This window comes from Panthera pardus, unplaced genomic scaffold (genome assembly GCF_024362965.1).
Source record: "Panthera pardus isolate Hobbes unplaced genomic scaffold, ASM2436296v1 HiC_scaffold_12, whole genome shotgun sequence".
In the NCBI taxonomy this organism is placed as follows: domain Eukaryota; kingdom Metazoa; phylum Chordata; class Mammalia; order Carnivora; family Felidae; genus Panthera; species Panthera pardus.
Genome location: NW_026526677.1, coordinates 3,571,375 through 3,596,358, shown reverse-complemented (window position 1 = coordinate 3,596,358; position 24,984 = coordinate 3,571,375). Strand labels below are relative to the sequence as shown.

The 24,984-nt window shown below is 58.9% G+C and overlaps 1 protein-coding gene across 1 annotated transcript in view; it reads left to right on the top strand.

Annotated features, from left to right (window-relative positions):
* The window catches only part of ANO1 (anoctamin 1), a 141,320-nt gene extending 123,496 nt beyond the window's left edge, over positions 1-17,824 (top strand). Inside the window, 7 exon segments of the mRNA XM_053899345.1 lie at positions 590-735; positions 3,495-3,556; positions 3,558-3,648; positions 7,934-7,986; positions 9,901-10,085; positions 14,408-14,513; positions 16,107-17,824. Of these exon segments, the coding sequence (XP_053755320.1) occupies positions 590-735; positions 3,495-3,556; positions 3,558-3,648; positions 7,934-7,986; positions 9,901-10,085; positions 14,408-14,513; positions 16,107-16,349 (886 nt within the window). The 3' untranslated portion in view covers positions 16,350-17,824.
* The last annotated feature ends 7,160 nt before the right edge of the window (positions 17,825-24,984 follow it).

The following is a 24,984-nucleotide window of genomic DNA, read 5'->3' as shown; positions in this document are numbered from 1 at the left end:
CACCAGGAACAGGGAGATGGGGAGGGCGGGCGGGGGGAGGCAGGGCAGAGCCACCCCGTGGGGGACGAGGAGGGGGTGGAGGCCGAGATGACCCCCTGCTCCCCAGCGGGCTGAGGATTTGGGGCGCTGACAGGCGCCCTCAGACACACGAGCCGGCTCCCTGTAATCAGCAGGTGGACCCCCTGGAGGCTCTGTGTCCTTACCTCGTGCCCTTTGAGAGTCGCGCCCCGCTCCCTCTCCACGGCCGCCTGCCCTCTGGAACCAGGGACACTGGATGCTTTTCAGTGACCCCCGCCCCGCCCCCACCGTGCTGTCCCCTGACAGCCGCCGGGCCCTTCCTGGGGCTTCAGGTGGCCGTGTGCCCTCCCTGCACCCCGTTGCCCTCTGTCAAAAACCAAGCGAGGACACTTGACCCCCGCCTCTGGGGGGAGGGCAGGGGAAATCCCGGACGGAGAGGCGCTCCCAGCGCGTTAGGGCTTAAAACACACACCGGCTCCGAGAATTAGAAACGCGACTCGCGGGGGACGGGCCCCGGTGCCCCGAGCCGTCTTCCCAGACACCTAGCCGCAGTGACGCCGTGTCCCCTCAGGAAAATGAAGAAGTTCATCCGCTACCTGAGGCTCAGGCGCCAGAGCCCCCCCGACCACGACGAGTACGGGAAGAAGAGGCAGCGCTACGAGGCGGATTACACGCTGGAGCCTTTCGCCGGCCTCACCCCAGAGTACATGGAGATGAGTGAGTGGGGGCGGGGCGCCTGTGCTGGGGGGGGGGGGGGGTCCCGCGGCCCCGTGCACCAGAGAGGCCCCCGGGGGGCTCAGCGGCTTGAGCGTGCGACCCTTGATCTCCGGCCGGGTCGTGACCCCCCCGGCTTGTGAGCCGAGCCCCGCGTGGGGCGCAGAGCCTGCTTGGGATTTCCTCTCCCGCTCTGCCCCGCCCCTCCTCCTGCTCTCTCTCAAGATAAAGACGTAAACTGGAAAATAAAAGGAGATGACGCAGGGGTGGAGCCATGTCACCAGCAGCCGTGTCTCTGGACGGGAGGATACTCAGAGGTGGCACAGCACTCTGAGCGGGGCCAGAGAGAGAAGCGGGGAAAGGGTGGGTGCAGCCTGCACGGCCACCTGGAGCCCCTCGGCCCCACCTCCCCCCTCCATTCCCGCCAGACCGGCCTCCTTGCCGTTACCCAAACACTCCGCGCTCATGCCTGCCACGGGGCCTTTGCACTAGCCGTGCCCTGCCTCCCTAATACCTGCGTGACTTACTGTCTCCCTTCAGACCCCACCAGAGGGGTCTTCCTGACCACATGTTTAAAGGGGCAGCCCCTGCCCTGCCAGCTGTGACCCTGGGCCTCCTCCCCTGCTCTGACACCTGGCACCAGCTGGCTTCTCAAGTCCCCGTCGTGCCTTCGCCTCTATCTCCCGGCGGAGCGATGGAAGTCCTGTGACAGCAGGACCCTTTTTTCTCTTCACGGCCGTACCCCCTACACCTAGAACGGATCCCGGCAGGCAGGGGTGACCCTCCTCCTGGACCCCAGGGCTGAGACTAGACAGCCAGGGAGGGAGCAGGCCCACGGCGGTCCTCCGAGGCGTATGGTGGGCACTCGTACATGTGCGTTTGGAGAATAGACAAGCAAAGGTGGTCAGGGAGACCCCGGCGGACGGGTCCCAGAGTGGAGGGCCCCTGGCCACCACGGACAGCACGTTTTAAATGCCGGCTCCGGGACCAGGTCCGTGCAGGGTGGGACTTGGGACCTAGCCTTGTTAACAGATACCCGAACAAGGCAGCGTGGCCCCCTCGAGGGCCCCTCTCCTGCTAGCTCAGTGTCCTACCCAGCTCCCCAGACGATTTGTCAAGAAGCACCTTGCCGTTGACTCAGAAGGAAAAGCGCGTTAAGACTTTGAAAACTGGAGACGGTGCCGTGTTCAGATACCATTCTCTTTTCTCCTGCAACGAAATCCAAGATGAACCAGAGATGCTCGGGGGGCTCCCTCGCCCTCGTGGACCTCCGTGGACCCCCATGGGCCTGCTCCCTCCCTGGCTGTCTAGTCTCAGCCCTGGGGTCCGGGAGGGGGGTCACCCCTGCCTGCCTGAGGCCAGCGGGAGACCAGGCAGCGAGAAAAGTGGCCCGTCACCAGCTGGGAGACAGGTGCCCCCCAGATTTGGATTCCTGGGGCGGCCGGAGGTTACGTCCCGCTTTCCTGTTGGGTACGGTAAAACCCTGGGGCAGGCCCCTGCCCACCCGGGGAGCGGCCCACCCTGTGGCCCACGCCGTACCCACTGCCGGTCTCCTCCTGGAGGACGGACCCCCCTGAACGCCTGTGGCACACAATGCCCGAGACCGGAAAGAAGGCGCAGTTGGGAGCCCAGCCCCAAGCCATCACCGGCTCCCCTGCCTGCTTCGAGATCCACCAACAGGAGGCAGCACCGGGCGGGAGCGGGGACCCCACGGCCTCGGGCACCAGCAGCCCACACGGGGCCCACAGCCAAGCTCGTCTGAGGCCTCTGTCACCTCTAGAGCCGCCTTCGGGCAAGACCACGTCCATACAAGCGTCCCGCGGAGGCCCCCGGGCCCAGGGAGAAGCCCGCGGCCCGGCTCCCAGACGGAGGCTCCCCTGGGGCCCCACCTGCGGCGCTAACAATGGCCACACTCAGCCTGCCGGGCACACGGTGACATTCTGCCGGCTTCCTTGTTTACCGCCTGGCAGCCAGGGCCCTTGGACAGACTTACAGTTCCTGAACCGGCCTCCCCCGTTCGGTTCCGTGCAGCAACCTTTACCTGACCTCTCCCCGGAGCCCAGCTCCGCGCTGGCCGCGGCGCCCGAGGGCGAAGCCCCACCGCCGGCTTGCTGACCGTGAGGATGATGGGCAAGAGGAGGGACACGAGGCGGACCGTCCTGGACAGTGGGTCCAGCCGGCTCCCCGAGGCCCCATGGGAGGGGACGACGGGGCTCTCGGAGACCAGGGATGGTGGCGGGACCCCTGGCTGCTCAGGACTGCCCCCGCCAGGCCCTTGCCAGCCCCGGCACGGCAAGGGCACCGAGGCTGGGCCTTCCTGCGCACAGGGCCTTTTCCCCGTGATCTGGTAGGATGAGATGTTCGATACGCCAGTGCATACCCATTATTCTGGGGTCAACACTGAGGGCCAGAGCAAAATGTGGAATCCTCCCTACAGCCCCCTCCTAGCCCGGGGTCACCCAGGGTTGCAGTGGGTGTGTCCCCCGGGCCCTTCTTATGTGGGTGCAGGGGCCACGTCAGAGGCAGGACGCGAGCCAGACCCAGCCCACACAGTTCAGCTTGGGGCACGTGGGGCCGTGCATCCTGCCGTGGGGTCCCACTGTGGGGACCGCTGTCATGGCGCCCTGCCATGGAGATCCGCCATGGGGACCGCTGCCATGGGGTCCCACTCTAGAGATCTGCCTTGGGGGCCACCACCACGGGGCCCCACTGTGGGGGCCGAGGGGCACAGCAACGAGCTAATTGTCCTGCTCTCCTTGCAGTAATCCAGTTTGGCTTTGTCACCTTGTTCGTCGCGTCCTTCCCCCTGGCCCCACTGTTCGCAGCTGCTGAATAACATCATCGAGATCCGCCTGGACGCCAAAAAGTTTGTCACCGAGCTCCGCAGGCCGGTGGCTGTCAGGGCCAAAGACATCGGTGAGTGACCCTCGGGAGCCGGCTCTCAGGGCACGCCGGGTTTGGGGAGGGAGTCCTGCTCCCCAGGAGCCTGACCCAGAGCCGGAGGAGTGGGGTCAGGCACGTGTCCCCCTGGGCTCCTTGCCGCGCCTGTGCTGGGTGGAGACTCGGGGGCCGGGTGTGGGGGGCTCGAGACGTCGAGGCTCCTGCACGCCCCCGCCCCAGCCCCGGGCCTCCTGAGAGCGTCAGTGCCTCGGATGTGTGCGTGTCCCCGCAGCCTGCTGCACGAGGAGGTCCCCGAGGCGCACGTGCTCTCCCAGGCCCTCCGCACCACCCCTCTCCCATCCGTGTGGCCCCCGGAGCACAGACAGAGCTAGACAGATGGGCAGTCTGTAGCGTGTCGTGTATTCAGTCAGCATTCACAAACAGGAAAGGGGAGGCGGGAAGGGGCCCCTCCCACTGACGCACGAAGGGCACTGCATGGCTTGCCTGTGGGGTCAGGGCCCACGGGGTGTTAACCCCGAGTCACTAAGGGTTCCTCATGGGGGCGCAGGAGAGAGGCTGGGGGTTTCGGGAGGCCGCGCTTGCGGGCATCGTGGGAACTGACCACAGTGTCACCCGTGAGGATGATTCTCTCCACGTGAGTCGACTTAACTAAACCAGGACCCCGTTTTCAAGGTGAAGGCAAGGAAGGTCCCACTGTATCTTGAAATGAGATGGAAAATCACAAAGACGCACCGAAGTCCCGTTTCACACAACTTTAGTTAGAACGGCCCGTCTGTGCTCACTGACAGAAGACACAAAGACTGAGTGGCCTGTTAGGCAAGTTGTCACTTCCCTGAGACCAGGGCGGGACGCCATCAGGGCAGACGTAACCTTGCTGAACCGTGGGGGCTTCTCCGGCACCTGGCCCTGGATCATCCTTGTGGGAAACGCCTGTCACCCATGTGGACGACTCAGTGCCACGCTTTGAGGATGAACCCCGGAGGGTTACGCCGGGTTTGGGGGAGGGGCCTTGACCATTTCCAGGGGCCTTCAGTGTCGGGTCCTCCAAGGAACCTCTCGAGGAAGCTTGGGGAAATCCTCAGTCCCGTTTACCGGAGGGGGAGACTGAGGCCAGGTAGTTAACAACGCTGAGCGGGAACCGGAGACAGGAAGCCCCCAGCGCCCCCCACCCCCGCCCCGGTCTCCCATTCCTGTGCACGTCCGTGAGAAGAGGCTTTGCCTGGAAAAGCTTACATTGCACACCAAAGTCCCCAGAAGGAAAGGGCCGCTTGCCAGGCGCTCCCTGGACAGCCCTTGGGAATTCTGGAGCCCTGTGGCGGTAAAGACAAGAGTGTGGCCTCCCCGACAAAGGCCTGATTCTCAGGCGCCCAAAGGCCCCGGGCGAGCCCACAGTGGGTGTGTGTTTGCTTTGGCCCCTTGGCTTGTCAGTGATTCCCCTGCGGCCGCGTCCTGAAACTCGCCAACCCATCGGGCTGAGAGGGAGCGCCTGGGCCACCTCCCCTCCCTGCCCGCCGCCAGTGAGGCTGGGATGCCCGTCTTCATTCTTTTGCCCACGGCTCCCCTTTTCTCCCCGTTCTTACGGGTCAGCTGCTCACTTCCTGGTTCCTGTCTGCTCGGTTGGAGGCCTAAGCTGCCGGGTTTTCACGGGGTGTTTATGGGCTCCTTCACCGTAACCTTTCCTCGAACAGGCCTCTGTGTTGCTCCTGTGATCCGTGTGCGCCCCGAGGGGACACGCGGCCCCAGGGGCCCCCACGGCCTGCGCCCAGGCGCCAGGGGCGGCTCCGAGGGGAGGCGCTGCGGGGACCCAGCTCCCTGCCGGGGGGAACCCGGCCCCGGCTTCCCAGCCCTGACCTGTGACACCAGGCTCTTTGGAGCCTTCCTGGCGAACAGCCACTGCCCGCGTTCAGCTCCTGGGCACCGCGTGTGGTCGGGCGAGACTGAACACCTGCCCGTCTCGTTCTCGGAAATGGGGTTTAGCGTCCCCCGGTGCGGCAGGGACACCTTGAAGACTGAGACCGCGCCCCCCCACCCCCCCGCCGAGATTCTCAAGGAGCCGGAAGGTTTTCGTCTTGTACCTGGAGCTCATTGGAGCATCGTGTGCTCTCTACAGCGGCCGAGTAGCTCAGAGGGACGGTCAAGACGCAGACAGAGACTGACCCTGCGGGCGGGGCTGGCGTCCTGGGTTTGCTCATCTTGAACAAGATCCCGTGATTTCGGCACGGGGTCCCCCAGCGGATCTCGGGTCTAGACACACAGAGACATCCTGGGGCCCGTGGGCCGGGCTCCTCAACACTCCCATTGCCCAGGCTTGCCTCCTGTGGCCCGTTGGCCTGTCACCTGTCTCCTTTCCCCGCACTGCGCTCGGGTGGGTCCGCCTCCCCCGGGAGTGCCAGGCTTACCCATGGCCCAGCGCCTCGTCTGCGAGGTCTCAAACCCAGAGCCCGCAGGGCCAGGCGGCCATGTGAAGGAGTGAACAGCAGGCCCAGAGGATGCTCTCGTGGCACAGAGCAGCGGGCACTCCCTTCGTCCGTGACCCGTCCTCCCGCTCAGCGGGGACTGGACTTGGGAGGCTTCCGTGGTGGCTCCGGCCTGCAGAGAACAGAACCGCAGTGTGTGGCCCGGCCAGGAGGGGGCGCCCCCACAGCCATGGCACCGTGCCAGCCCCCGCGGACCAGAGCGGGGCTCTGTCAGGGGCTGTGGGTCCAGGTTTTTAAAAACACATCATCCTGCTTTGCAAGCACCAGCCAATGTTTTTTAAGTCGCATGTGAGCGAGCTCGACGAAACACCCCCGTGCCAGGATGTGAAGGGCTCTCCGCCCTCTTGCGGGCACTCGGCAACGTGGACCCGGGAGCGCCGAGCCCCCAGGTGCCAGACAGCACGCTGGACGCCAGGAGAGACGCAGGGAGGAGCAGCTCGCAGCCCGCGGCCCGCCCGGGAGCCCGGAGTCTGCAGAAGGGTCTCCCAGCCCCGAGCAGCAGGCAGGAAGCACCGGCAGCTGACCTTGCGGGGACACGTCACCCCTGCCAGGGCCGCGGCCCGCTCACCCCCATCCCCGCCGGCCCCCGTGAGGGGAGACAGGCAGGGTGGGTGCCCGCCCGTGCTGTTCCGGCGGGAAGGCGCCTTGAGAGCCGCCCCGGTCGTGGAGAAGGTCCGGTCCTGGCTCCCTCGGGTGCTGGAGCTGCTCGCCGGAGGCGGGGAGGCCACCCTCGCTTCCCACGCGGCCTGGCGGAGTTGGGTCTGCCGCGCGGAGCTCAGCGGCTGCGTCTGAGCCTGCGGCCTCCGCTTCTGGGCCCCACAGGCCTGCACTCTTGCTGTCTTTGCAGACACCACGGGCCCGGGTGGCCCCCCAGCGCCCCCCGCGAGGGCAGAAATGGCCACGTGTAGCTCTCCCTGGCCATGCCTGCGGCGGTCTCCGCCCTGGGTGGAGGAACCCCACCCCGCCGTCCTCTTGCACGACGACAGGAGCACCAGACCTCTGTCCCCATCTCAGATGGGTCCGGGACAGGGAGGGACCACCGGGACTGGGCTCTGAGCCCACCAGCTGCCCATGACGCGTGCCTGGCCCGATAGGGCCCCGCTAGGCTGGAGGAGGAGGGGGGCAGTCAGGGGCCTAAGGGGCAAGGCCGCCCGGGCCCTCAGACAGGGCACTTCCTCCCCGGGGCCCTGCTCCCCTCACCTCTGCTGGGGAGGCCGGCAGAGGAACATGCGTTTGTCCGGCGCTGGGCGGGGCCCCCTCTGCTCAGCCGTGATTAGGTACAGGACAACCCCGGGCTGGCGGAAACCGGGGCTCCCGGATGGGAAGCGTCTCGCACCTCGCTGCTGTCACGTGAAGCTCAGGTCGTGAGGCCGGCGTCGCCAGCCAGGGGCCCTGGTACCGCTCGTTGGCCCGGACACTACGTCTGGTCTGTCCCTAGACACAGTCCTAGGACCACAGCTGCGCAACGGGTCTAGGACACCCGAACCTCGTGGGCTTGGACCCTTAGGGGCAGGAACCGCACCCAAAGTGAGTCTTTGTCTCTCTAGAAGGAAGGGCTTTATCCACGCCAGTTAGCAGTGTGAACAGGTTCACGGGAAAGGCAGCAGCTGATTTGAAGCACCTTTTTCAGAAGCTACAACTTGCAGGTTACAAACAGCTCTGTCGTCAGCCAGGGCCCCCCCCCCGCCCCCCCCCCGCCCCCCCCGGACCTCCAGAACATCTCCTCACCTCCATGCATCACAGCAGGCCCACTGACCGGCAAGCCCGAGTCACTGAGATCCGGGTGCAAGGGGGGTCTTGAAACCGCTGCTCTCCTCCCCCAGGAATCTGGTACAATATTCTCCGAGGTGTCGGGAAGCTGGCGGTCATCATCAACGTAAGTGACGCCGGGGACGTCTGCTGAGTGGAGGCCCCGGCCGAGCTGACACGCGGCGGGGCGCCCTTCGCAGGGAAGCTGGGTGGGGTCCCTGCCTCCGACTCCCGTGCGGCCCCAGCCTGGCGGAAGCATCTCCTGTCTAGACACGTCCCTTGGTCGTACTGAGGGGTTGGGATGAGCGGTGGATGGGATTGGCAAGTTCTTCTCGACCTTTTTCTATAACCTTGAGCCAAATTCTCCATATGTCCACCCTGGCTCTTAGGTCCACTCTCTCCCCAGCGTCCTGAGAATACGAGAGAGAGAGAGAGAGAGAGAAGACAGAAATTACTCCGTAGCAATCATTCTGTTCCTCTTTTACAAACTTAGCTTTTCCCCTTTATATAAAACGCATGCCTATTCTCCAGAGGTTCCGGAAACGCAGAAACATGCAGATAAGGGGGCGAAGCCTGCCATCCCCCCACACCCCCACCCCCCCCACACACACACACACACCTGGAGCTCGCTAAGCATTTTGCTTTCCCCACCAGACTCCTGCCCGGGGAGCCCTCCTCCCCAGAATCTCATGCACACCTTCCTGCCCCATGGTGCCACCCACCCTCCCGGCCTCTCCTGCCTCTGAGCCGACAGGTTAGAAGGGCAGTGGCCCCTCTGTCATGCCAACCAGCCCTCAGTCTCCCCTGCAGCTGCCCGTCTAGGTCCACGTGACCGTGCTGGGGCCAGGACCGCCCTGGGCTGAGCTGTCCGGTGGTCCCTAACACATGCTTCCGCGCCCAAGGCTGAACCCCGGGCGTGCAAACCCCAGAGAGCCTCACGGGTCCACCACCCTGGGACCCTCGGCCCTCCGCCTGCTGGCCGTGCCCGAGCCCCCAGAAGCTGCCTGTTTGCACACAGGCGACTGCTCTCAGGAGTAGGCACAGCCTGGGGCCTACACCATGCTGGGTCGGGGTCGGGGTCAGGGTCAGGGCGAGGCCTGGGGATCCGGCCCCCACAGCACAGGAAGTAAAGCTCAGTCCCGGAGAAGGGACCCTCAGAGTCCCCCGACGCTGCTTTCCCTGCCGGTGGCCGCCCCCCTGCCCAGTCGAGGCTTTGAAACCCCTCGTTAAAGGGCCACGGCGGGCAGAGCGGGCAGCCTGGACAGCGACGGCCCCTCATCCCGACCTGGGTGGCTGAGCACAGGGCTCTGAGGCGGAGGGCGGTGCTGGAACAGGGGACAGTCTCCCTGGGGCACAGGGGTGCTGCGAGCAGCTGGAAACATCTCATGGGAACAACCAACAGCAGTAGTAACGGCAGCTAACATTTATCGAGCATCTAGAATGTTCCAGGCCCTTCCAGGCTCTTTGCACACATCCACCCATTCACACACACGACCTTCAGGGCGGGGGCTGTCATGGCCCACCTTACGTGCCAGACAACAGAGGCACAGAGAGGTCAGGCGACTTGCCCACCACCACACAGCCAGAAAGAGGCCGGGCTGGACCTCACCTGAGGCCGTCAGGCTCCGGGGCCCTGCCCTGCCGTTGGCACCACACGGGCTGCCCCCAGAGACGGCTCTGGAATACATGGCCGTTTACCAAGACCTTTCTACCCCCACGTTCCCTCTCAAGCGAGCCAGGAAGGCGAAGCACGCAGAGCACAGAGAGGTTAGGTGACCCACCCAAGGCCACACAGCCGGTGAGAGGCAGCATTTGTCCCCGGGACTTCTTGCTGGGGTGTCCTGCTCCCTGCCCCCAGGCCCTCCCCTTCGGCTGCCAGGGGGGCCTCCGGGAGTGCCTGGAACTCTCATTTCTTCGCTCAACACGCTGCTCACGTGGCCAACTCGTGGGCAGAGGGTCACATGGCCAGGCCCGCTCGGGGCGAGCCCCCCTCCCCCACCCAGCCGGGGGTCCGCGCTCACCCCGCTGTCCCCTGGCCCAGGCGTTCGTGATCTCCTTCACGTCCGACTTCATCCCTCGCCTGGTGTACCTGTACATGTACAGCCAGAACGGGACCATGCACGGCTTCGTCAACCACACCCTCTCCTCCTTCAACGTCAGTGACTTCCAGAATGGCACGGCCCCCAACGACCCCCTGGATCTGGGCTACGAGGTGCAGATCTGCAGGTACGGCTCTCAGCATCTCTCTTGACGCGCTTCTGGGCAAACCCCAGTTCGAGTGAGGGCTCTTTCAGGGGCAAGCCCCAGAATGGTGGCACCAGGAGGGGCTTTATTGGTTCCTTTGGTTGTCGAGCAATTGCTTTCGTGTTTATTTAGTATTTTGAGAGAGAGAGAACGTGAGCAGGGGAGGGCCAGAGAGAGAGGGCCAGAGAGGATCCCAAGCAGGCCCCGCACTGTCAGTGCAGAACCGGATACGGAGCTCGGACTCATGAACTGTGAGATCATGACCGGGGGTGAAATCAAGAGTCAGACATTTACCGACTGGGCCACCCAGGTGCCCCCTGTGAGCTCCTTTAACTAAGGAGGCCAGGACAGCTTCAGGCATGGCTGGATCCAGGGGTCACAGCTTGCCATCCGGTCCCCCTCTGGCACTGCCTCCCGGCTTTGCCTTACTCCGTGGTGGTATCGTGTTCTGGTGGGCAGTGAAGACGCCCTCTCTGCTCAGCCAGGCCAGGGGCAGAACGTCTTTCTCAAGAGTCGGGGTTGAATCTCGCTGGCCTGCCCATCCCTAAGTGAAGCACTGTGGCCAGAGGGTAGAGGCTAGACCTGGGTCATGTGCCAGGGTGTGGGGTCGTGGCTAGAGAATTGAGAAGCCCTAAGGAAGACTGGGCACACTGACTTGGAGAAGAAGTCATGGATGAGACGGCCAGACCTGGGGAGGGGGGCCCCCCATGGCCAGACACGGGGGGGTGTGCAAGGAGCACCCCAGGAAAGATGGAGACAGGATCAGGCATGGGAGGCAGAGCTGAGACCTGGCCGTTCCCTGGGCCTCTTCCACACCTGGGTTAGGGTCTGTAGACCCGGGAGCGGGTGGCACGGTCCCAGCTATCCAGGGACCTCTCTGCAGATCAGGGTAAAGGGGAGGCAGGTGGAGGGTGGATGGTGGGGGGCGGGGGTGGTAAGTGCAGGGGCAGGGCAATGCGGACAAAAGCAGGGAGGAGGGAACCGGTGTGAGCTCGTCTAACTCAGCTGAGATTCAGAAACGCAAGACCTCAGAGGCCAAGAGCCCAGCCACGGAGCCCGCGCGGTAGAGCTCGGCGGGTCCTTGCCCCACTTTACACATAGTCCGATAGACTCGTTCATACGTCTCCATCACGTCGGCCAACTGAAGGGGAGTTGGGGCGGGGGTGGGGGGCGACTGCCAGGCTCCAGGGTACCGATGGCGGCAAGAAGTAGCTTCCAGCAAAAAAAAAACAGGCCCAGGAACTGGAAAACCAGCAGCACCGGGGCGTTTGGAAAAGGGAAGCAGGCCTGCCTGGCTTCGGGGCTCCGGAGGTCCTGTGGACACCAGGCGCTCGCGGCTGGCCCTGCGTGACGACAGCCAGGGCGGGGACGGCGGCGGAAAGGAGCGAGTGAGAGCGAGGCCGGCCAGGTAGAGAAGGCGTGTAACACAGCCAGTCCCGCGACACAGCCCGGTTCCCAGAAGCCCACCCACTGACTCGCTTCGGTGGGCTCGGAATCGGGCACGGAAATCCCAGGAAGGGCCCGGAATGGTCTGCTTCCAGCTTCGGGGTGGTGACCTGGGGATGGGGACGGCGTGGGGGGCTGGAAGTGCAGGGAAGGGGGCCTCCGGCCCCCTGGGTCTCCTCTCCACCAGCGCCTCGTCTGTGTTGTCTGAAGGCTCCACGCTAAGCACACAGGCTCGACCACGTTGCTAAGGGTCCGTTTTAGAGCAAGAATAATAACGAACAGAGAAGGCACGGAGATGTGTTCACGTTATCAGAAATTCCCTCTGAAACGTCAGTGTTGCCATTTACGAGGTTAGCCTCGGTTTTCCGGAACCGGACGCTGGGTCCCAGACACTGGCTGAGGAAGCAGCTCTGTCCCATGCATCAGCCCAGGGTCCTGGCCACGTGGGGGAGGGGCCAGGGACACAGGGCCGGGACCCGTTTGTACGTGTCTTGTTTTTTCCCCCATGGACTCAGAAGACCGTGGGTCAGACCGCTCCGCTCCCTGGGATTCAGGCCCCAGCCAGGCCTTACCCGCCACCCCCGCCCCCCCAACCCTTGGCCAAGATCCTGCACCGCGGGCCTGGGAGCTCCAGGCCTCTGCCAGCCGCACCCACGCACGCTGCCTCTCACAGGAATTGGTGGCAGGGGGTGCGCCAGCCTGGGGCGGTGGGTGTGGAGAGACGCAGAGCAGCACTGAGAACTGTCATCGCTGCTGGCTACCACTTATCCCTGCACCAAGACAGGCACTGTCCCATCTGATCGTCACAGCCACCCCCAGAGAGAGCGTTAGCATCCTCCCCATGGGGGCTGGCAGGCAGAGCTGGGAAGGGGAGAGTAAGACCGTCTCTGATAGACGTCGGTGCAGATGGCAGCAGGTGGCATCGGGACAGGTCTGTAAGTGGGCTTTGAGGGATGCGTAGGAGTTTGCCAGGGAGCCCAAACATACTTTCCAGCACAGAAAGGAGAGGGAGGAGCAGGTATGTGTGGCCTCTGACGCTGGAAGAACAGGGGCTGCCTGTTCCCATCAGAGAGCAGGTCGAGCGAGTCCTGTGTCACCGTGCAGCTGGCACCCAAGTGCACGTTCCCCCGCCCGGTCCTGTCTCTGGGTTTGGCAGCTCAGTGCCGAGTGGTTCCTCAGAGACTCCCATCCAGCTCGCTCCAGAAATAAAGCTCCGTGGGTGAGGGGCCCTGTCTGTAGTGGGTTCCTGAGTGGCCACCCCCGAAACGGGGGCCGGAATGTAGTAGCTGTTCAATAAATGCTTCTCGTGTGACTGAGAAGATGGCGACTGAGGCCCAGAGGGGCCAGGCCGTTGCTCGGGAACACACAGCAAGGCGGTCACTGGCTCTGGATGCAGGCCAGGGCTGTGCCCGCAGAGCCAGGTGCTTACTCTTCTGGTCCCCTCCACCGGACCTCAGCTTTTCGGTGCCCAGCAGGTGCGCCTACGACCCGGCCCCCGGAAACCGCCCCCGCCACAGCTCTGATGGCCTTGGGGAAGCCTTTGCCATGCGTACCACAGGGTCAGCGCCATTAAAGCCAACAGCATCCCCTGAAATTGGAGGGCCTGGGTGGAGGCGGGACCCTGGGTTGTCATCCTCACCCCGCCTCCAGAGACTGGTCATCTCGGGACCTCTGAGAACGGGAGGGTGGGCCGGGCCCTCTGAGGCGGGGGGGGGGGGGGGGGGGGGGAGTGCGCGATGGCAGGGCAGTGACAGGCAGGCAGTGAGGACGGTGCTCCGTGGAACGAGGGTCAGTGGGGGAGAGGGTGTCCGCCCAGGCAGGGGGCAGCGGGCAGCGTCTACACCTGGTAACCCAGGGAGGGGGATGGGCCGGTGTCATGTGGAGATAAGGAGGGGACAGCCAAGAAGCTTCAGCGGGAAGAGAGGAAGGAGGTGCCCCTGCGGTGCTGGGTCCCGTGGGGCCGGCAGGCAGGGGGACAGTTGGCTGGCGGGTCCTGTCCCCACCAGTCGCGTGTTTGACCTCATACTTGGGCTGCTTTCGGAGAATGTGTGTTGGTCTGTTTTGCAGCAGTCTCCACAGTAGACAGGAGAGACTGGAGAGGTGGGTTTCAAACCTGGGGTTCGTGGAACCCAGCGGGGGTCTTGTGGACGGTGGGCATTGGGCTGAGGTTGGGGGGGCTCCAGGCTTGGGAAACCAGGCACCCCCACTTGCTCTGTGTGACCCACTAGAGTCTCAGGTGAGATTCCTGTTAGGAAGAAGGGCTTTGCTGCCTTTAAAAGTCTGGAACCTCATGGGGCGCCCGGGGGGCTCAGTCGGTTCAGCGTCCGACTTCGGCTCAGGTCATGATCTCGAAGTTAGTGGGTTCGAGCCCCGCGTCGGGCTCTGTGCCGACAGCTCAGAGCCTGCAGCCTGCTTCGGATTCTGTGTCTCCCTCTCTCTCTGCCTCTCCCTCCCCTCCCCCACTCGCACTCTCTCTCTCTCTCTCTCTCTCTCTCTCTCTCTCAAAAATAAAGAAACATTACAAAATAAAAAAGTTTGGAACCCCAGGACTGGATGGTCCCAGAGTCGCCTGCTGTGAGCTCATATGGATGGGCCCGTGGGGCCACGTCGCGGTGTCTGCGTTTTCCACGAAGCCCCTCGGGCCCTGCCCAGCCCTCGGGGGTCCAGCCCCCGCCCTCCAACACCGAGAGTGACTCACCCACCGTGTGAGCGGCTGGTCTGGAGCCTCTTCCGCCAGGGAGGGCCGCCGCGGTGGTGGTGGCCCGAGAGCTGGCAGAGGCCTTCCTGAGGCCGCAGGGCGCCGGCCGGAATCCGGTTCCTGCTCGAAGACCCACACTGATGCCTGGCCATGTCTGCAGGTACAAGGACTACCGGGAGCCCCCGTGGTCGGAGCACAAGTACGACATCTCCAAGGACTTCTGGGCCGTGCTGGCAGCCCGGCTGGCCTTTGTCATTGTCTTCCAGGTACGGAAGGTCCCCGTTTCCGGAAGGTTGGAGGGTTGGGCCCTGAGGAAGCACCGTGAGCCCAGGACAGGGTCGGAAGGCAGGAGCTGGCCAGCCATGGGGACGTTTAGAGGCCTGGGGAAGTTACTCTGAGGCCCCCAAGGGAGGGACCTGAGGTCACCATAGCTCCATACAAGTGGCTTTTATTGAAGGAGACAGTCTCCCCTCTCGGCCTCTCAGTGTCTCTCCGCAGAGGACAGGACCGGTACAGGCAGGAGGCCAGGGGGTTCCCCGCTGACTGCAGACCCCAGCCAGGAGCCAGGGGACCCAGCCCCACCTGGTCTCTAGGGAGGAGATGGCTTAACTCCGAGGCCGAAGTGACTCCCAGTGGATGGGACCCCAGACTGGGGACCGCACCGGTACACACAGCACCTGAGGTCCCAGAGATGGGGGAGCAGCCTTAGCCACGTGGGCCCAGCCACGGTTCCATTCACGTGTGTCCCACTAGCATCTGGAATCCCAAGAACTGGGTTCAGGCCTCCGCTCTGCCTTTTACACACACTGCGGCTGCGGGCGGGACTTCTGCCCCCCCCCTCCTTCCTTGAGGCCGTGCTGCCTCACCTGTCAGCTTTCCAGAACACTCTGCAATAGGAATAACTAGTGTCTGGGGCTGAGTTTACCAGAAGCAGAGCCTGAGACAAGGATTCTGTGCAAGTGGGTTACTGGAGGAAGCCTCCCAGGAGAGGGGAAGGGAGTGCAGCGGAGAGGGAGTCTCAGCGGGAGACAGCCTCACCCAATCTCGCGAGAGCTCCAGAGCATGAGCCCCAGCACACGTGGGCCCACCTTGAGGCAAGAGAGCGCCTCTTGTCCGCCGGTGTTGGCTGGTCATTGGCCGCAGGCCGTTCAGGCCGGGAAGAGGCAGACAGGAGGGGGCGGCTCCCTGGAGAGGAGGCAGGTGTGAGCGTCAGCAGCCAGCACTGGCCGCAGCTGGGGGCTGGGGGCACCACCCAGGAAAGGCAAGAGGGTGAGGGAGGGCACCAGCACCATCCACAAGGTGTCTAACTCAGCCGGATGTGCCGACAAACGATCACTGGACAAGAGTTTTAAGAACAGATTTCGGTTTTTCTGTAAAAGCCCATCATTTGCTTTCTGCGCACCAGAAACTTCCCCAGGGAGGGAGCGGACTTTTCGGGTAGCCCTGGGAGGCCTTGCGAGGTGAAGACGGGGCTGTGGAATCATCAGAGACTTAGGTTCCATCCCCTTTTGTCCTATTTCTATTTTACCTACTCTCCTTAAAGCCTGACGCTCGTTATAGGCCGATCGTATCCTTTCTTGAGCTTCCCAGCCCCGCGAGTCAGAACCACTCAGAAACTTGCTGTGTGCTGAGCTCAGGTCCCTTATAGGCGTCAGCCACCATTCCCGGATGGCCCTCTGGCTGGTTTCCTGCCTCGTTTACACCTTGTGGGAAACCGAGGCCCGGGGAGCCCAAAGTATGTGCCTGAGGTGGGCTGGGAGCGGCGGGGTGGGCGCAGGTGGAGGCGGGGGCGGTGGAGGGGGGCGGGGTGCAGGCGGGGGCCCTCCTCCCCACCCCCCACACACCGACTGTCCTTGCAGAACCTGGTCATGTTCATGAGTGACTTTGTGGACTGGGTCATCCCAGACATCCCCAAGGACATCAGCCAGCAGATCCACAAGGAGAAGGTCCTCATGGTGGAGCTGTTCATGAGGGAGGAGCAGGGCAAGCAGCGGCTGCTGGGCACGTGGATGGAGAAGGACCGGAAGAAGGATGAGCCCTGCAACAGTCACGGCCCCAAAGCCGGCCTGGACAGCCCCGAGTACCCCGGGGGCGCCCTGTAGCCGCCCCTGGCCTCCAGGCCGCCGGGCCCCGGGGCTCCTGTGTTCGCGGAGAACCTGGAAGCCCACCTTCTGATAGGACAACCTCTTCCTGTCTTCTTCTTCTGTTTTTTTTTTTCTCCTCGTTTTTGCACAAAACTGTTACGCAGGGAATTTTTTTTATCTTTAGTATTCAAGGATAATCAAAATGATCGCTGGGGATAGGGTGATAACACGCGGGAATGCGGGCGCTTTGCAGAAACACTTCTTGGGGACCGTGGGTTTCCTTTGCAGCGGAACGTGAGCAGAGGCCTCCAGAAAGCGTCTTTTCTAACCCCGCCTGATGCCTTTAGAGAGGTGAAAAGGTGTCCCAAAGCATCGGGGCAAACGCCGTGCGGTACTGGAGGGAAAATGGAAAAATGAGCTCGACACCAGTCCCAGAAGGCATCACCTGCCTCCGGGTCGGAAAAGTCCGACGGCTTTTCATCTTCTGTTTCCGGTTAGTTCAGAAACCGAGTCACTGTGGCCAGAAAGAGGTGCCTGTGAGTTTAGAATTTGCTCTTGGAGCACAGCAGGGCTCGGGTGTCCCCGAGGAAGCAGGTGACCCGCGCCTCCGGGGTCCCGACCCCCACCGCCAGCCACACACCTGCCCCACCACCACGAGCCGGCCTCAGAACGGTCCTCTTGGTGGGACAGAAAGAAAAAGAAAAGAAAAGAAAACCGGGTCGACAGGAAAACGAGCAGAGAGAGAGGACCTCGGAGGCATTTCTAAAGACGGCTTCAGGTTTCAAGACGTCTTAAGGCATCGGGAAAACATTTACAGCTTTAGAATATTTATTGGGTTTTTAATCAATTCTATGGTGGATGTGAGGGTTTTTTCTGTAGCTCAAACGTGGAAGGAGTTTATTAGTTAACCAGATATCATTGAGAGGAATTTAAAATACTGTTACTACCAAAGATTTTTATTAATAAAGCCTTCTATTTTGGTAACACTTCTCTATATTTTTACTTACAGGAATGTTACTGTTGGACAGTTACCACTTTAACGCTTGTAAAAACAAGTCTCCTAGATGACATGAGCACTCTAAATTTGCAGCAATTACCCTAACCAATTACCTGAAGTTTCTCAAGCACCAAGAGAAACACAGGAAATGTTTCACCAAAGAAAGGGAAGAAAACGTAAAAGTGTTTGTCTTGAACATGCGGTTGGGTGTGATATGATTCCCTTAAGTCGCCAACTGTGATCGAAGTCTGTAGGTGCCATAGATTTTCGCTATTTGCTAAGCTCGTGCGGTCTGATGCTTTGTTTTCTCTTGTACAGTGAGTAGTTTGAAATGGGGTTTTTGTATATAAACATTGTATTAAAAAGTAGGTGATTACCAAAAATCCTTTTATGGAAACCATTTTTTAAAAAACAAAAAAAGCGTGTACACAAATCCGCAGAGGATCGTGGCTGAAGGTTCACTCAACTAAATAAATTTGGATACACGACCACTTAACTTCAGTTGAGTGCTGTCCGTGTGGCCCCTCGCCCCAGGAAGCCGGGAGGCTGTCCTCAGAGCCCCCAGGTCGAGCTGCACATTTGGGAGGGATCATAGGCATCCATTTCCTCCCGTGTCAGACACGTGGATTGTTCTAGATGTTCCTGGGACTCCCTCGCCCTGTAAGAGTGTGTGTGCGTGTGTGTGGTTTTGCATGTGTTCGTGTCTGCCTGTGCACACGTGTGCGTATGTGTTGATGTTTGGGCGGTGTGCACACGTGTGTACCTGTGTGTTTGCCTGTGTGTGTGTGTGTGTGCGCACCTGCGTTTATGTTGGGATGGGAGTCGTGGTCACGCCTTCCCAGCAGCCTCTTCCGCGATCGCGATCCTCAAGTTCCCACCCCCGGTCCCGCCAACCCAACACAGCACTGAGGATTCCACGGACCTAAAGTGTCCCCAACCCTTTCGGGGACCCACCTAGGATTGCCGGTGTTTTCACTGGGGCACGTGTGCACACTTTTTAAAACTACCACCTAGAAACACAACCATTTCACGAAGGAAAGGTATTTTTTCACACCCAAGGCCAGCAAAGCCACACAGCCCTGCTGGCCGGGGACCTTCCTTCCGCCTCACGTGCGTCCGGCACCAGGGAGAGCTTTGAGCGCCCCCTAGTGCTCACGTTCCTGCATCCCCAAGAACATCAGCAAAGCACAAGCTCAACGCCCTGAGCATCCTTCTCAAGTTCTGGAACCGCTTCCTTAGTCTAGACATGAAGGCAACGTCCGGGGACAGCATCGCAAGGACGATGAGGGCTCCTGGTAGGATCTTTAGCCCCGTTTGTCAAATGAAGAAACCGCCTCAGAGTGGGCAAGTGACTGGCCCGAGGTCACGGGGCTCCTTAGCACCTAAGCCAAGACTGGCGCCCGGACCTTGTAGACATTCGTTCATGTAGGGTTCAAGCAGACAGCAGTGGACAAAGCAGACCAGTCCTCCCCCCAGGCTGTGACTTCTTACAGAAAGTGTGAGATGCTTAACCAGAAAATGGAACCCAGAACCAGATAGTTTCAGAGGAAGAAAGAGACACTGATGAAATAGAACAGAGCGTGACACGGTTGGTCCGGGAGGCCCCTGGAGGCCTGAGTAACAAAGAGGCAGCAGGACAGTTCAGGTAGCAGAAGGGCAGTGCAAAGGCCCGGAGGCAGCAGGGTGCGGACCGCTGGCTTGAGGGGAGGGGCGGGGCGGGGCCGGGGAGGCGGCAGGAGACAGGGGAGGGGAGGTAGCCACAAGCGACTCACACAGGGCTCCCAGGCTACCCAAGGACCTGGAGCCTGGTGGTAAAAGCCACCGCAGGGGCTGGGTGGTGTTGACCAGCCCAGAGATGGGATCTGATGCACATTTTGAGGTGTTTGCGTTTGTCAGGCGAAATCTGCAGTGGGTTGGGAAGCCAGAGAGAGGTGTTCCAGAGATCCAGGAGGGCGATGGTAGGGTTTGGATGGGGTCGGTAGAGGTGGGTGGAGAAAAACCGAGAGATGATGCCACAAAGACCCGACTTCTGGCCTTGGAAGAGATCAGCCCGTCAGCCGGCACTGTTATCTCCGCAACAATGGGGCCCAGAGAGGGTCAGGGCTCCGCTGCAGTCACACAGCAAGGTAGCGACACAGCCGTCTCTCGAACCCAGGCCCCGTGGCCCCCGATGCTGAATGTTGTCTGCTATTGGTCCTGGAGTGGCGTCGTGCTCGCCCACAGCAGGACAGTGATGGGCAACGGCCCGCAGAGGCCTGAGGTCTGGGGCGGGGAGGGCACTCGTGCTGGCACCTGCTTTGGGGGCTCTGCTCTCCCCCCCCCTACAGGCGAAGGCCGCCGTGAGCTACATCCAGCCCGATACAATATGCGTTTGGCAGGTTCAGCGTTTGCTCATTTTTGTAGTTGATTTAATATGCAAAAACCAAGTAAACCTACATAAAAACCCAGATTTGCATGTTCTCCTGAAAATCCTCAAGCCATCTGACAACACAGCCCCATTTTGCAGCCTGTCACCTCCTCCCAGGTGACTGGAGCCACCGGTGGCCGCTGTGCTTTAGATGGTGCATGCACCCTGCAGTCTCCCCAGCCCCCCTCCCGCCCCCCCAAGTGTGCCTGCCCACTGACTAAGCACACAGCTGCGACGGTGGTTCCGAGGGCCACTGGGGCCAGGCCCAGTCCTGGGATCCCCAACCAGCCGTGAGATTCCCTGGAACAGGGCTTGGCCGGGGTGTGTGCCTGGGACAGGGGTGTCGCCAGCCCAAGACTGGATTCAGAGCCCCTGCTCCGGGGCACCCACTTCCCCACCACCCCCACACATTCATATACAGGTCCCCAGGAGTCATTTGTGTGCCCCTTAAAATAGCCCCGTACCACAGAGGGCGTGTGTCCCCTACTCAGGCAACACTCATTTACTTGTCCATGTTTTGTAAGAGCCACAGCGAAGGAAAGAAGTGCGAGCTCTTGTCAGAAAACAGGCCAGTAAGGACAAGTGGTGCAGTGCCAGGGGCAGAGGAGGCACCAGAAAGTGTTGACTGAATGAATGAGTGAGGGAGGGATGGACGGACAGACGGATGGATGGATGGATGGAAGGATGGATGGAGGGATAGAAGGATGGATGGATGGATGGATGGATGGATATGGGTGGATGTTTAGATGGATGAACATTTAGATGGATCATGGACGGATGGATGGATGGATATAGGTGGATGTTTAGATGGATGAACACCTAGATGGATGATGGATGGATGGAAGGATAGAAGGATGGATGGATGGATGGATGGATATGGGTGAATGTTTAGATGGATGAACATTTAGATGGATGATGGATGGATGGATGGATGGAAGGATAGAAGGATGGATGGATGGATGGATATGGGTGGATGTTTAGATGGATGAACATTTAGATGGATGATGGATGGGGGGATAGATGGATGGATGGAAGAATAGAAGGATGCATGGATGGATAGATGGATAAACAGAGAGGTGGATGGTTAGACGGAATGATGGCTATTTGACCCATGGGTAGGTGGATGGAGAAAGCAACAGACTGACAACTGGGCCTTTCTGCCTTTGGGCTGAGTGGACCTTGGAGTCCAGCTGGCAGACGCATTGGTGGAGGAGGTAAGGGGGTGCCTTCTGGACCACAGGTATGTCCACAGCAAGCAGCCCACTCACTGCTTCTCACACAGCTTTTGGCACAAGACTGTGTGGCACCCAAAGCACTGACCCGGACCAGCCCAGGGATTCAGCCTGGCTTGCTCAGACGGGCTGGCGTCTGCTGCCCCTGCCAGGAGCCTGCCAGGATGCACCCCTGGGGAAAAGGCAACCTTGTAGATGCTGAGGTCTAATTTCCTCTGCTCTACTAAGTAATCGATCTGCTGTGTCCCATTCTCAACCCCCTTTCTTTCGCCCCCTACTTCTACGCCTTCCTGGCTCTCCCCCTACATTTTTACTGAAGGATGACGCACAGAAAACCGTTCAGCTTACATGTGCGATCAACTTCCACAGAAAACACACACGCCTGTAGCCAGGATGCTCCCTTCTGGTCCCCGGTCTTCACCCAGGGGTGAGCGGACCTGACCTGCGGTCCTGGCTTCCGGCCCCAGCGAGGCCTGCCTCGTTCCGCTTGTTGGTGGCTGCTGCCCTCTGCTGGCTGCCTGTGGGGGCTGCACTGGGGGCAGCGAAGCCTGTTAAATTATCACAAACTTCATGGCTTCAAACAACACAAATGTAATCAAGTTCTTGGTTTCTCTTTCTGTTGCTTCATTATGGATGTATAGAAACGCAACAGATGTCTGTACGCAGATCTCATATCTTGCGACTTTGCTGAATTCATGTATCAGTTCTAGCAGCTTTTTGGTGGAGTCTTTTCAGGTTTTCCATGCAGAGTATCGGAAAGTGAAAGTTTGACTTCTTCTTTGCCAAATTGGATGCCTTTTATTTCATTTTGTTGTCTGCTGATGCGAGGGCTTCCAACACCATGTTAAACAACAGTGATGAGAGTGGACATCCCTGTCACGTTCTTGGTCTCAGGGAGAAAGAAATCGATCCCATTTACAATGGTACAAAGAACCACAAGATTCCTAGGAATAAACCTAACCAAAGATGTAAAATATCTGTAAGCTGAAAACTATAGAAAACTTATGAAAGAAACTGAAGAAGACACAAAGAAATGGAAAAACATTCCATGCTCATTGATTGGAAAAACAAATATTGTTAAAATGTCATTATTACCCAAAGCAACCTACACATTCAATGCAATCCCTATCAAAATAACAGCATTCTTTACAGAGCTAGAACAAATAATTCCAGACTTTCTATGGAACCAGAAAAGACCCTGAATAGCCGAAGTAATGTTAAAAAAGAAAGCCAAAGCTGGAGGCATCACAATCCCAGACTTTAGCCCCTACTACAAAGCCGTACTCATCAAGACAGTATGGTACTGGCACCAGAACAGACACATAGACCAATGGAATAGGATAGAGAACCCGGAATTGGACCCACAGATGTGTGGCCAACCAATCTTTGGCAAAGCAGGAAAGAGCATCCAGTGGAATAAAGACAGTCTCTTCAGCAAGTGGTGCTGGGAAAACTGGACGGCGACATACATAATAATGAGCCTGGACCACTTTGTTACAGCAGACACAAAATAAACTCAAAATGGATGAAAGACCTCAATGTAAGACAGGAAGCCATCAGAACCCCAGAGGAGAAAACAGGCAACAACCTCTTTGACCTCAGCTGCCACAATTTCTTGCTTGACACATCTCCAAAGGCAAGGGAAATAAAAGCAAAAACGAACTGTTGGGACCTCATCAAGATAAAAAGCTTCTGCACTGCAAAGGAAGCAATCAACAAAACTAAAAGGCAGCCAACAGAATGGGAGAAGATATTTGCAAATGACATATCGGATAAAGGGTTAGTATCCAAAACCTATAAAGAACTTAACCAAACTCAACACCCAAAAACCAAACAATCCAGTGAAGACATGGGCAAAAGACATGAATAGACACTTTTCCAAAGAAGACATCCAGATGGCCAACAGACACGTGAAAAGATGCTCAATGTCACTCCTCATCAGAGAAATACAAATCAAAACCACACTGAGATACCACCTCGCGCTGGTCATAGTGGCTAAAATGAACAAATCGGGAGACTCTAGATGCTGGCGAGGATGTGGAGAAACGGGAACCCTCTTGCACTGTTGGTGGAATGCAAACTGGTGCAGCCGCTCTGGAAAGGAGTTTTCCAAAGTGTGGAGGTTCCTCAAAAAATTAAAAATAGATCTACCCTATGACCCGGCAATAGCACTGCTAGGACTTGACCCAAGGGATACAGGAGGGCTGATGCACGGGGGCGCTTGTACCCCAATGTTTATAGCAGCACTTTCAACAATAGCCAAATTATGGAAAGAGCCTAAATCTCCATCAAGTGATGAATGGATAAAGAAATCGTGGTTTATATACACAATGGAATACTACGTGGCAACAAGAAAGAATGAAATCTGGCCATTTGCAGCAACGTGGATGGAACTGGAGGGTATTATGCTAAGTGAAAGAAGTCAGGCAGAGAAAGACGATGTATGTTTTCACTAACACGTGGAACTTGAGAAACTTAATGGCGCACCATGCGGGAAGGGAAGGGGAAAAAATAGTTTCAAACAGAGAGGGAGGCAAACCATTAGAGACTTTTAAATACAGAGAACAAACTGAGGGTTGACGGGAGGGCCGGGGGGAGGGGAAAATGGGACATGGGCATAAACAATGAATCATGGGAATCTACCCCCAAAGCCAAGAGCACACTGTCCACACTGTATATTAGCTAACTTGACAATAAATTTAAAAACACACACACACGCAAATATATTATCTTACAGTTCCATGGGTGAAATGTCTGACACAGGCCTCACGGGCTCTACGCTTTCCACCATCTTCAAGGACTAGGTCCCCGGGAAAATCCAGAATAATCTCCCCATCTCGGAAGCTGAATCTTCACCACATCTTCTGCCATATATTCTCTGTCTTCCCCATAAACTAACTTATTCACAATCCGGGAATTAGAATGTGGACATCTTATGGGCCATTCTATAGCCTAGCACATACCCCTTCCCATCAGGAAGGGATCTTTTTCTTTGGAAAAGACTAACTACCCCCAAGCAAAGCCCAGAGCCCCCGGATGTTTGAGAAAAGGCTTCCACACAACTGAGAGAGACCAAAACAAACAGAAAAAGTACCCAGGGGAAACCAAAATGATACAAGGAGAAAAGAAAGGAAATTCTTCTGCTCATCGTCCTCACCAAGACGAGTTTGCCTCCAGGAAACCAGCAAATGCTTTTTTCTTGTTCTAAAAAGACACAACGCTAAGTGAAACAAAATATGTGAAACGGACTTGATCAAAATTTAAAATTTTTGTGCATCAAAGAACACAATCCACAGAGCATCCACCTACAGAATAGGAGAGAACATTTGCAAATTGTATTTTTTCATTTTAAAAAATTGTTTTAATGTTTATTTTTGAGAGAGAGAGAGAGAGAGAGAGAGAGAGAGAGAGAGACACAGAATCCGAGGCAGGCTCCAGGCTCCGAGCTGTCAGCACAGAGCCCGACGCGGGGCTCGAACTCATGAACCGTGAGATCATGACCTGAGCCGAAGTCAGATGTGTAACCGACTGAGCCACCCAGGTACCCCTCATTTTTTTCATTTTTTAAGTTTATTTATTTATTTTGAGAGGAAGAGAGTGAGCACAAGTAGGGAAGGGGCAGAGAGAACGAGAGACAGAATCCCGAGCAGTCTCCGCACCATCAGCGCAGAGCCCAAAGCGAGGCTCCAATTCACAAGCCCGTGAGTACATGACCTGAACTGCAATCGAGAGTTGGACGCCCGACTGACTGCATAACCGAGGCGCCCCGCAAATCATATTTCTGATGAGGGATTCACATCCGGAATATATAAAGACTCTCCTCAACCTGAACAACAAAAACACAAGCAACCCAACGAAAAATGGGCAAAACACTCGAACAGACGTTTCTCAAGAGAAGATACACGAATGGCCAACGGCACATGGACAGAGGCTCAGCATCAAGAGTCGTCAGGGAAATGCAAATTAAAACCCCAGTGAGATACCTTCTCACACCCGGGAGGATGGCGATTATCCAAA